At 39.4% G+C, this 13,168-nt stretch overlaps 1 protein-coding gene across 4 annotated transcripts in view; it reads right to left on the reverse strand.

The window, feature by feature from the left end:
• LYRM4 (LYR motif containing 4) overlaps positions 1–13,168 on the reverse strand; it is a 169,370-nt gene that overhangs the window by 88,267 nt on the left and 67,935 nt on the right. Inside the window, exon 3 of one of the 4 annotated variants that reach the window (XM_056521090.1) lies at positions 2,050–2,137. The exons of the other annotated variants lie outside the window; for them this stretch is intronic. Coding sequence (XP_056377065.1) covers positions 2,050–2,137 — 88 coding nt within the window. The remainder of the gene's footprint in view (positions 1–2,049; positions 2,138–13,168) is intronic. 4 annotated transcript variants of the gene reach the window in all.

Here is a 13,168-nt window from a genome sequence, read left to right on the forward strand (position 1 = left end):
TGATCAGGGCACAAAACATAAGCCATTATAAAGCTTTATATACAGAAAAATAAAAAAGTTATAGAGGTCAGAAAATTTAAAAATAGTAAAATATGATAAACTATACAAAGTAGGTATTGTTGGTATTGTATTGACCTAAAGAATAACATGTCAGTTTAAAAGCAAGGTGAACAGCGTAAAAAGGAAGCCCCCACCCATTTAGTAAAATTGCAAAAAAAAATTCTTTTTTTTTGGTTATTTCTGAGTATACATTACGGAATACTGTGGCTAGCTTTTTGTGAAATGGTATTTCCTGCTCGAGTTCTTCTTTTTTGACTACAAATCCCATAATTCCATTTTCCTCCCTCCCACACATCAGCAACCCCACCCATTGAAACATAAATGAGCTGCATCCATTCAAAAGACCTGTGGTTTTCAATCAGGGTGCCTACAGCTGTTGCATTAGTTGCAGATTAATCACTCCACCCATTGAAGCAGAAAGGCTCCCCGTCATCAGCTGACTAAGTGAGTCAGGTCTCGGCCGCATTGCAACCTGGGAAAAATCTGAGACAGCAGTCATTTTGTATGCTGGTAAAAATAGATATTGGGGTGAAAATCACAGAAGAATTGTGAGAAAACCGTCACACACAGGTACAGACACTATATTATGAACTACACTAACTTTACAGCCCCTGTAGTATAGTCAAATAAAAAAAAATCCTGGAATACCCCTTTAACTATGCATGCTTGACCACTGCTCCATTAAAACATTGCGACGCAAGTAAAATAATATTCCTTTTGTTGCTAATTCATTCTAATCTAAATTTTCATGTAGATATGGTGATTTTTTTTTTTTTATCATGCCAGAATCTAAATAATGCGTATGTAAAAAGAAAATGTAATTCACTGTGCATCCTCTTTAGCTTTCTTACAATTCTTAGAAAGGCTGTGGCTGGCACGGTACGTGTATTTCATGCTGTGAAGACAACATGTAATAAAGCTGTTTCCATTTATGTTATTGTTGTTACTTTATTGATCCCCTCTCCTACTTAGATGGTAATAGGCCCATATTTAGTAAGAGCACCTTAGTGGAGCAAAATACTATTTTTATAATCAATTCTGAAGAGTCTCTCTGTGAGGCCAGCTAAGTAGACAACAGCGTGACTCTACGCCTTCTGCTCAGCAAAGCTCATCAAGATACAGGCCGAGATCTGCAACCTTGAACACAAAGCCTCAGCCAGCAAAATCTATATCTGTCATTAAATGGTGAAAAGCAGGAAGAGGAACAGAGGAATGATACACACAATAGCGGATTTTCCCAAGAAAAGTTCCAACAGGACCAAACTACAGATTGTAGTCATATCATGGGTTCTATGGGCGTAAATTTCTCAGTCAACAATATAAACAATCTTATATAGGAATTATCTAACCTTTAGGTTTTGTTCTAAAAAATGGACATGTTATGCAATTTATGGCTTCTATAAAAATGGAAGTTATTACACTAAACAGCAAATATACTGCTAATTGACAATTGGGAGGCTAATAAGAAATGGTGAACCATTAGAGTTGTGCGCCATTATCTACCGCCTGTGCAGAGTCAAAAAAAATAACATGGTGCAAAGTAAAAACAAAGCTTTTGTTTTCTGACACTTTTCTAAAGAAAATAAATGTTATAGATTGTATTAAATAAGATGTTATGCAACTCTTATTCATTGTCACAAGCATATTTTGCATATTCCAATTAATAAATCTGCCACCGTGTCTATAATTCTCTCTATATTTAATTAATCACCAATAAAGCAATAAACACAAAAATAAGGGTACAAAGACAATGTCAATTTTTTTCTCATTATTTCAACAAACAAATATAATGGGAGTAAATCTTAACATCCAACAAATGCCCCCCCCCCCCTCTTATTTCTACCCCTGGCATCTATGAAACCAAACAGAAATCAAAAGGACTCCACTTCAAGATAAAGTTATAGGAGAACTGCCCATAAGCAACTCTGTTCATTGGAAGCAATTATAAAGTGTCGATTGTGTTGACAGAGGAAGATTATTAATACAGACCGTCCATGTGGTGAAGAATCTCTTAGCAAGTCTCTCCTTATCTGTTAAGGTTTCAATCCAGTCCATTTGATCGAAAAAGTCCACTTCACTAGTGATCAAATAGAGTGAAGGAACAGAATCATGCACCCATAATAGCAGAATACTCTTTTGTGCTGCTGCCATCCATACATACATGAAAAGCTGTTCAGTAGGAAGAGATAGTAGGTCAGAACCCAAATTCCCAAATATTTAAAATATCAACCACTCGTGAGTCTGGGGTAAATGCACTCCATATGTAGTTAAGAGGTGAGATTCAAGCATAACCCAAATGTTACAAATAAGGGAAATCAGAAATTAACCAGATGGTGGAGTAAGCATTCACTTAAATAGTACGGACTAGGTTAAAAAAGGGGAAGCTAAAAAGTCGATATTTAAAAGTCTGAATGATGTGGGCCCACAGGACCCGATCAAAGGCCCTGCCAGAATCCAGACTGACAAGAAGATGATCTTTAGCCTTAGTCTGCTATTAAGCATGCCTCCCAAAGCCATTTGAATAGTGTGACCCCGTACAAACTCCACTTGGGATTCAGTAACTAAATCTGGCATCTGGTTTAAAGACAGTTGGCCATTTTCTTAGTAAACATTTTAACCCCTTGGGGACTCAAGGTTTTTCCATTTTTGCACATTCGTTTTTTCATCCTTACCTTTAAAAAAATCAAATTCATAATTCTAAAAAAATCCATATGATGGCTTATTTATTGCGCCACCAATTCTACTTTGTAATGACAGTCATTTTACCCCAAAATCAACAGCGAAATGGGAAGAAAATCAATGTGCAACAAAATTGGAAAAAAAAACAACGCCATTTTGTAACTTTTGGGCGCTTCCATTTCTACGCAGTAAATTTTTTGGTAAAAATTACACCTTTATTTTGTAGGTCCATATCTACATGCTCGAAAATTTCTATGTTTAAAATTGTCATCTTCTGACCCCTATAACTTTTTTATTTGTCCGCGTAAGGGGCGGTAGGAGGGCTCATTTTTTTGCGCTGTGATCTGAAGTTTTAGGGGTACCATTTTTGCTTTGATTGGACTTTTCAATCGCTTTTTATTCATTTTTTTTGACCAAAAATACACTATTTTGGATTTTTTTGGGACGTACACCATTGGCCTTCCTGTTTAATTAACAATATATTTTTATAGTTCGGACATTTACGCATGCGGCAATACCACATATGTTTATACTTATTTTTATTTACATTTTTTTTTTATGGGAAAAGGGGGGTGATTTGAACTTTTATTAGGGAAGGGGATAAATCACATTTATTAACTCTTTTTTTTATACTTTTTTTGTTGTTGCAATTTTATAGCCCCATAGAGGGCTATAACATGCAGTACATTGATTGCCAGCACTGTTCAATGCAAAGCCATAGCATCGCATTGATCAGTGCTATCGTCGATCTCAGGCTTGGAGCAATCAATCGCCGATCAGACACGCCGGAGGCAGGTAACGCACCCTCCCCTCGCGTCCTAGCTGATCGGGACATTGCAGTTTAAGTATCCATCAGGACCTGGGGACTTCCACAGTTTAAGCTGTCTAACAGCCGCTTCCACCGCCTCCACAGTTAGAGCTATCCATGATTTCCTTCTGGGAAGTTGATAATCTAGGAGGATTGCCTTCCCAAGAAAAGCACCACCGTCACGCTAGTTATCAGAGGATAGCTCATAAAGATCAGCATAGAAGTCTCTAAAGTCATTACAAATGGTGACAGGGTCATGAACTAGGGAGTCACCAAGACAGGCTAGCTGGAACACTCTGATAGAGGTCAGATAAAGCTTTGTTAAGGGAAGCTAGTGAACACCCCACTCTATTGTACCACTGCAAAATATGTATTTTTCTGATATGCTAAATGAGACAATGCCTGCTCATGAAGCACCACATCAAGATTTTTATTAGCTTGAACATAGGCTTCTTTTGTTCCTTATATGCCTTAGTCAACTTTTGAGGGAGAGGTTAAATGGAGGACAACAGTTTATCCTTTTTTTTTGTGGACTGCAGGCATATTCTAGAGATTTGGTCAAGAACTTTCCTCTGCTTAACTGCAGAGCCAAAACCAGCTATATTCCATGTAATGAATTTAAAGGATAACTCCGGGATGTAACAACTTATCCCCTATCCTAAGGATAGGGGATAAGTGTTAGATTGCGGGGGTCCAATTGTTGGGGCCCCCGCGATCTCCCAAATGGCGCCCCAGTGACTGCCAACACATCCCCTCCATGCTCTATGGGAGAGGCGGAGCGCTGCTTTCGGCAATCTCTGGCTCTGCCACAGGACTGCATGGAAGGGACAGCTTTGTGCTGTGGTCGAAAATGCTCATTTCACACAGGGAGCCGGGGCTCCATGCGGGAGATCGGGGGGTGCCCCAGCGGTCGGACCCCCCGCGATCTAACACTTATCACCTATCCTTAGGAAAGGTGATAAGTTACATCCCGGAGTTATCCTTTAAGGGCTTCAACATAGTGGGAAAGTGTCTTGAAGAGGTGGCATCATTTATCCAACACCAATCCAAGACTAGAAAGTGCAACTAGACATAAGCAGCAAAGGTAAAAACCTGTCACAGTGAGCAGGTCCAACCACCTATAAGAAAAAAAAGATATCCCAACTACTTCCCAAATCTAACTAAACAGCAAATATTGATAACAAACATTATAATCCCTACAAAAAGGAAGCCTCCACAATATTAAAGCTGTATAAATTTACAACAAAGTGACAAAATCCAGTTAACCCATATGACCTGATGGCCGTCAGCAGCAGTTCAGACCCTGAAGAACGGCCAGGGGCAGCAAGGGCTGCATCAGCATCATTGAAGAAAGCCAGCTTACCATTAATGATGACCTGTAGCATGGCAGGATAAAGGAGGGCAAAAATGATTTGTATCATTGAGCTCCTTACAGACAGCAGAAAAAGATCTTCACTTAGCAGCGATTTATGCCAAAAAAAAGTCCTGGAACAGTAGCAGGGTGTGACCTTCATACTTGAAAAAAGGTACAGACCGGTATGCCCTCAGAAACCGTAATGTGTATTGGAAATATAGAACTTTCAAGATTACTTGCAAAAGATGGGAAGGAGGGTCAGACTGTTCAGGACTAATCCGGTGAGCGCACTTGATGACCATGGTAGAAAAAAAGTACATAATGTGAAGCTCTCTGGGCATCCAGTCGGAAGTTAAGTCAAGAAGATCTTTTACAGATTCAGGGATGCCTATTACACGAAGATTGTTGCCTTGGCTACGATTTTCGAAATCGTCCAGCTTATCAAGAGCCTTTTTTAGTTGAAGCTCCTTTTTTCCCAAATGGAAAGAGTAAGATTAGACACAGTCCTCCAAGTCAGAGATCCGTTGCTCTGTCTCCACAATTTTGGGCATATTAAAATCTGCTATCAAATGCAGGTATTAGAAGATCTGCGATGATCTTAGCCAAATATGGTTTATAGCAGAATTCCAGCAGAGGAAGGTGCTTTTAAGCCACTTTTTAAGTGGTTTAGGAAGGGGTTCTGTTCAGAAGCAGCCTACCTGCATAAGGTCAAGCTCTGCCCCTCTATTTATATCTTTTTAAAATTGCTGACCTCAGCATTTTCTAAGTCCACAACTTCACCTACAGATCCTCTATAATTATTATTTTAGGGAAAAGCAGTTGCTGAGCATAATGTTGCATTTACATTTTGCCGTGATGTGGTATCATGGATTCCGTCTGTGCCATGCTGACAAATATATATACAAATACATATTACAAAAATGATTTATCTTCATAATACAAATACCACTATCACAAGGCTAAAACAGTGCACACACTGGGTTATTACTCAATTTCTCGTATAACTAAGCCAAAGAAGTGGGTCTAAGGGATTGGGTGTTCTTTGAATACCCAGTTGACCATCCTTGTAGTGCTCTTCATTAGCATGGAAAGGAGAAGGAGAACAGCACCGGGCCCCAGCTGTTAGTGCAGGTGATCGTCCGGATAACCAGTCCAGTGTATCGACATCCGCGCACCAATAGATCACAGTACAGAAGCAGCAGACTCCAATGTATAAAGCAAACTGTAGTCTTTTATTAGTTACCAGCAGTGCAATGTTTCGGCTATATGTTAGCCTTTGTCAAGCCTTGACAAAGGCTAACATATAGCCGAAACGTTGCACTGCTGGTAACTAATAAAAGACTACAGCTTGCTTTATACATTGGAGTCTGCTGCTTCTGTGCTGTGATCTATTGGTGCGTGGATGCTCTTCATTAGCAGTGATACTAATGGATCCAAATGTTCAATTCGCAATGGCAAGGCAGTATACATAGAAATCGAGAGTTCAAGGTAAGCAGAATTCAATCACTATGAAAGACTGACCAACATTAGAATGGGCCGCATACAAGAAATTGTGGTCAATAAACAAGCTGGGTCAAGCAGAGATGGAATATAAGAATACCTTTCCAGGGTACTGACACCAAAGGGAACTTACTGCTCAGGGTCAAAGCAGTTGGAGAGGGTAATAAAAAAAAAAGCCAGGGCAGCTGACCATTGAAATGTTGCAGAGACTTTTGGCACTATAATCCCTTTACAAGGCCACTAGTCATACAAGTGGTCAGCAGAGGAGAAAGGTGACTCAGAACCTGGTAATTTAGCGCAAAGTTACAACCACGTTTGCAATGTTTTCCTTTTTTTAGCTAAAAAAATCTATTTAAGCAGCTTTCAAGCTTGTCAGCAGAGGCCCGAAGATATAATAACTGTTGTCTGATTTCTGTATGTCGCTAGGCCACAAGAAAAATTGCAAAAAAAATGCTTTTCTGAGCTTGATATTGCTCAATCCTTCATCATCTGAGGGTTTAACGCAAGATCAAACAGACGTTCAAGAACACTTACTTTTATAACCTTGGTCATCACTCTACTGTACATCCAAAAGTAAAATGAATGCTATGGAAACAAGATTCTAGGAGCTTGGGAGAATAGGGATGTGGATCAAAATAAGAAAGCTACTGATGTATTATGTTTGAGCAATGGTTAAATGGGTGGTGAAAAAACTAATATACTTTGGGGTCTTACTGTGGCCCCAACAGCCTCCAAATGCTCACACTTTGCCCTTAGTCATAAGTTGTTTTTGTTATAACTAGTTTTTTTCCTGTAAACATGCTTACAATTTCTTTAGTGCAGCAGTTAGATGTTTAATGTGAATGTTTTTTTTTATATGTTTACTCTCTGAAGCTTAGAGTTGCTCTGTGAAAAGGTAAAATTAAGCCGTAACAATAATGAGGGGCATTTATTAAGGGGTTTAGTCATTTTTTTTCCTGACTATTTTTGGCGCTAAATTGTCGCAATTGCGCCTACCCTATTTTTCATGCGACTTTCTCTAGCAAGAGCTAGAAAGTCAAAAAAAAAATTCCCACTTGATTTAGGAAAGGCTTTGGCTGTCAGGGCATGCTGGGTGTTGTAGTTTTGCAACAGCTGGAGGGCCACAGTTTGCAGACCACTGGTTTGTGGTCTGTAAACTGTAGTCCCCTTCAGCTGTTTAGTGTTGCAAGACTACAACTCCCAGCATGCCTGGACAGCCTTTGGCTGTCCAGGTATGCTGGGAGTTGTAGTTTTGCAACATCTGGAGGCACCCTGGTTGGGAAACACTGGCCTAAAACAGTGTTTCCCAACCAGGGTGCCTCCAGATGTTGCAAGATTACAACTCCCAGCATGCCTGGACAGCCTTTGTGTGACGTCACGCTCCGCCCCTCAATGCAAGCCTACGGGAGGGGGCGTGATAGCTATCACGCCCCCTCCTGTAGGCTTGCATTGAGGGGCGGAGCGTGACGTCACACGGGGGCGTTTTTTTTTCCAATATTTAATTATTTATTTAAAAAAAAAAAATGCATAGGGTCCCCCCTATTTTTATTCTCAGCGAAATACCAACCAAACAGTAACAGCCTGACGTTACCAGGGTGGGCGAGGACCATTGTTACTGGCCCTCCCCAGCCTAAATAACGCCAGCCTGTTACCGCCTAGGCCCAGGAGCGCTATTTTTGATGCTCCGGGCCTGTTGGTACCGACTCTTCCCGGCACTCCTGTGGCGTTGGGTACCGGGGTAATAATTGGACCTGCGGTCGACCGTAATCAGACCCGGAGAGAACACGCTCCGGGGACTGATTACAAACGGGATGCCGCGTGCATGATCGTGGGCGTCTCCAGCTGCGGGACTCCCGCGATCAGGCATCTTATCCCCTATCCTATGGATAGGGGATAAGATGTGTAAGCACCAGAGAACCCCTTTAAAAGGAAGAAGGAGCCAATCATGCTTGGCCTCTTCACAGCTTATCAGGCGTAATGCAGTACATTTGATGCTGAACATAGTACTTGCACCTCATATCATTCATTTAAATGGGACAAGCTGCAATAGTAGATACAGCCACTAGAAGCACTGTATCTAGTAAGCTATGGGTTGAAGTATTCAGACTAGTCCCATGGCCTCTAAATTCAGTTAATATTGGGGAGTCGGACTCCCAACAATTATATGAGTAAGCCAATATTATTAGTCCAGGAAAACCTTTCTGACAAATAGTTTTTCTGAGGCAGATAATTGGTTCTTTTCTGTACAACTATTGGTAACTGGAGCAAAACTGAAAACATATTTACCTTGTAGAAGAAAGACAATGTTGGCTAACAAAACTGCATTGATGTGTGTTTTTGCCAATGTCTATTATAATAATATTTTAAGTAACTATAATATTAGTTTGACCTGAGATGAGGAAATAATGATTTCTGTTTTTACAATGTCAGCTTTATAAAACAAACATTAGTGAAAAATACTTTTTATTCTGCAGAGACAAGTCGGTTGGATAAAAAGACGATCAAGTAACAATTGGAACCTGGAACATAATACTTAGGCATTCTCTGCAATGCAGCTATTTTATCAGGCTTATATGCCGCATATAAGAACAAGGTTGCCTAGCAAACTGCAACGTATTGGAGCTACAAAAAAAAGAAATATATATATATATATATATATATACACACACTTCACATGAGAACAAAAGGAGTAGTGCCTAGTTCTACAAACAGCCTCCCAAATTAGAACTATATGAATGTAATTACTTATATCTACTACCCAAAATATATAATCCCATACTTCTGCCAACTTTCCATTCATTTATCTGTGCTGTCAATTAAAACTGAACTTTTTACTTGAATCTATTATATGAACATTAACAATGTGATTTGTCTCAGAGGGGGCTTCCTAACACAATAGTTACAGTACTGGCAATCTGAGGTGCCCATATATCTGCAGTAACCTTGGTGGGAGTTGTTAGCATTCCTAACTTGAAGCAGCATCAAGGACCAGAATGCAGAGGGAATAATCGAAAATGGATCAAATAGCTTTTAGTATCAGTATTAGAAGTACTATGTGCAAAGCGAATGCAGTGAAAGGCAGGAAGTCTGTGCTTTAGCGAATAGCTGCAGATCAGGAAGTGATGTCAGAGTAGGGGGCATCATTTTGACAATATTTTACAGCTCAATAACATGCAGCATTACTCATTATTGTAGTGTTAAAGGTAATCTGCCATCATTTTCATGCTGCCTGAACATCGGAGTGGTCTCTGACAGCTTCTGCCTACCCCACCGGTACTAGAAGGGTAAAGATTTTTTTATAGAAGTAATTTACAAATCTGTTTAACTTTCTGGCACCAGTTGATTTAAAAAAAAAAAAAAATTTCCACTGGAGTACCCCTTTAAGGGAACCAGCTTACCTTTTCCCCCTAAGTGATTCAATTTGTCTTTCCAAGTTAAGTGATGTACAAGCACCTAGACATCCATGTAAAGTAAAATGCGGTTCAAAGGGCCAGGAAAACAATAATACATTTTTATATTTATACACACATAGGCTGGTGTAGGTGGTGTAATGGCATGGGGACATTGTTTTGGCACACTTTGGGCACCTGCCTGGAGGACTTTCCTACCAAAGGTCAGATCCCCATAAAATATTTATAGTTTCATGCTGTTTTCATGCTCTGGGGTGGTAAAGTTTTGCTATGGGGCCCACGATTACTTGTTTAGCCCCTAAGAGATGGTACCTATGGTAATAAAAGGCCAGCATAGCAATAAAAGGTATTGTTACAGCAAGGTAGATAGACTTCTGATGGTGGTCATGGTCACCCATTTACAGCATGATAAATAGCTGCTTTCAGTGGTGGTCACCCAGACAAGAAGTTAAGATGATGCTGGGCACTAGTGTTGCTCGCGAATATTCGCAATTCGAATTTTATTCGCGAATATCGCATATTCGCGAATTCGCGAATATTCGCGAATATAGCGCTATATATTCGTAATTACGAATATTCGTTTTTTTTTATTATTATTTTTATTTTTTTTCACAGTACACATCACAGTGATCATCCCTCTCTGCTTCCAGCTTATGTGGTGTAAGAAGGCTCTAATACTACTGTGTGAGACTGGTGTGCGAATTTTCGCATATGCGAAAATGTGCATGATACTTTTCGCATATGCGAATTTTAGCTTATGTTAATTTTTGTATATGCAAATTTTCGCATATGGTAATTTTCGCATATGCGAAAATAAAACGAGAACATTACGAATATGCGAATATTCGCGAATATGATGAATATTCGTCCATATATTCGCGAATTCGAATATGGCCTATGCCGCTCAACACTACTGGGCACTCTAGAGTTCCAAATGTCATACTAAGAACAAATGTTTTTTTTTTAAAAAGAGAACTAAACAGATTTAGCAATGGTATGCAATATCCATAAACTAAGTGTATTCAGTTTCTGCAGTGCGGCATGGTTTTAATGAAATTATTTGTTTTCATCAGTATTTCTCCTTGTTCCTCACTAATCTTTAGCTTATTCTCAGGACTGCAATCATAAAATTAAACAAAGCATGAGAGATTATTACAGAAGTCTACTATGTTCCAGTCTACACATGCACCGTATTTAAGTCCACTGTTAAAGCTTGGCAGTTAAGAGATATTGATAAATCTAAGCACATCATTGATGCCAATTAGAAAAAACACAAGATTGATTATTTACCCAGAGGTGCACTGGCCTAAGCAATGCCCATCAATAACAGTTAACTGCTGACTAACACACAATGAAATGCCTACAATACCAAGAGTTCACTTACAATTACAGCAATTTTATCAGCATTAAACTGGAAATACCCTGGGTTCATTATATGCAGAGACCCCACAGGATTACATTGAGCAAACAGCATATATATTTTAGTTCCGGGATACGTTAATATTTTCCTTAGTCTTTTAACCCCTTAAGGACTCATGGTTTTTCCTTTTTGCACTTTCGTTTTTCCTCCTCACCTTTTAAAAATCATAACGCTTTCAGTTTTCCACCTACAGACCCATTTGAGGGCTTGTTTTATGCGCTAGCAATTTACTTTGTAATGACATCATTTTACCCAAAAAATCTACACCTTATATTTATTCTAAAGGTCCATACGATTAAAATGATACCCAACTTATATAGGTTTGATTATGTTCTACTACTGTTAAAAAAGTATAACTTTTTGCACGGAAATTTGTACGTTTAAAAATGTCCTCTCATGACCCCTATAACTTTTTTTATTTTTCCGCATTTATGGGGTGGTATGAGGGCTCAGTTTTTGCACCGTTATCTGAAGTCTTTCTCGGTACCATTTTTGTTTTGATGGGATTTATTTTAATCTCTTTTTATACATTATTTTTAGGGTATAAAAAGAGATGGTAACTATGGGATGCTTTTATTTTTCATTCTGATTCCGGGATTGTTTTTTCGTGACATATTCTACTTTATGTTAGTGGTAAAATTTTGTCGGTACTTGCATCATTTCTTGGTGAAAATTTCCAAAATGTTATGAAAAATGTGATTTTTTTTTTCTTTTTACTTTGAAGCTCTCTGCTTATAAGGAAAATGGACATCCCAGATAAATTATATATTGATTCACATATACTATATGTCTACATTATGTTTGCATCATAAAGTTGACATGTTTTTACTTTTGGAAGATATCAGAGGGCTTCAAAGTTCAGCAGCAATTTTCCACAAAATTTTCAAAATCGGAATTTTTCACTGACCAGCTCATATGAAGTGGGCCTTCATATGAGAAATACCCCATAAATGACCCCATTATAAAAACTGCACCCCTCAAAATGACATTCAGTAAGTGTGTTAACCCTTTAGGTGTTTCACAGGAATAGCAGCAAATAGAAGAACATTCAAAATCTTCATTAGGATAGAAATCACTCTAAAATGTGTAACCCAATTTCTCTCGAGTAAGGAAATATCTCATATGTGTATGTCAAGTGTTCTGTGGGTGCAATAGAGGGCTCAGAAAGGAAGAAGAGACATTGGGATGTTGGAGAGTTTTTCTGAAATGGTTTTGGGGGGGCATGTCACATTCAGGAAGCCCCTATGGTGGCAGAACAGCAAAAAAAAAAAAAAAAAAATGCACATGGCATACTATATTGGAAACTACACCCCTCAAGGCATGTAACAAGGGGTCCAGTGAGCCTTAACATCCCACAGATGTTTGACAAATTTCGTTAAAGTTGGATGTGTAAATTCATTTTTAATTTTTTTGTTCAACAAAATGCTGTTTTTTCCCCCAAATTTTACATTTTTGCAAGGGATAATAGGAGAAAATGTCCCCCAAAATTTGTAACCCCATCTCTTCTGAGTATGGAAATACCCCATGTGTGGACGGCAAGTGCTCTACTGGCGCACTACAATGCTCAGAAGAGAAGGAGCGCCATTGAGCTTATTGAAGAGAGAATTTGGTTGGAATAGAAGTTGGGGGCCTTGTGTGTTTACAAAGCCCCCCGTGGTGCCAGAACAGTGGACCCCCCCCCCGCCACATGTGACCCCATTTTGCAAACTACACCCCTCAAAGAGTTTAATAAGGGGTACAGTGAGCATTTACACCCCACTGGCATTTGACAGATTGTCACGATGCCGGCTGGCAGGTAGTGGACCCTCTGTGCCAGAGAGGGATTGGCGTGGACCGTGCTAGTGGACCGGTTCTAAGCCACTACTGGTTTTCACCAGAGCCCGCCGCAAAGCGGGATGGTCTTGCTGCGGCGGTAGTGACCAGGTCGTATCCACTAG

This window comes from Hyla sarda, chromosome 5 (genome assembly GCF_029499605.1).
Source record: "Hyla sarda isolate aHylSar1 chromosome 5, aHylSar1.hap1, whole genome shotgun sequence".
Classification (NCBI taxonomy): domain Eukaryota; kingdom Metazoa; phylum Chordata; class Amphibia; order Anura; family Hylidae; genus Hyla; species Hyla sarda.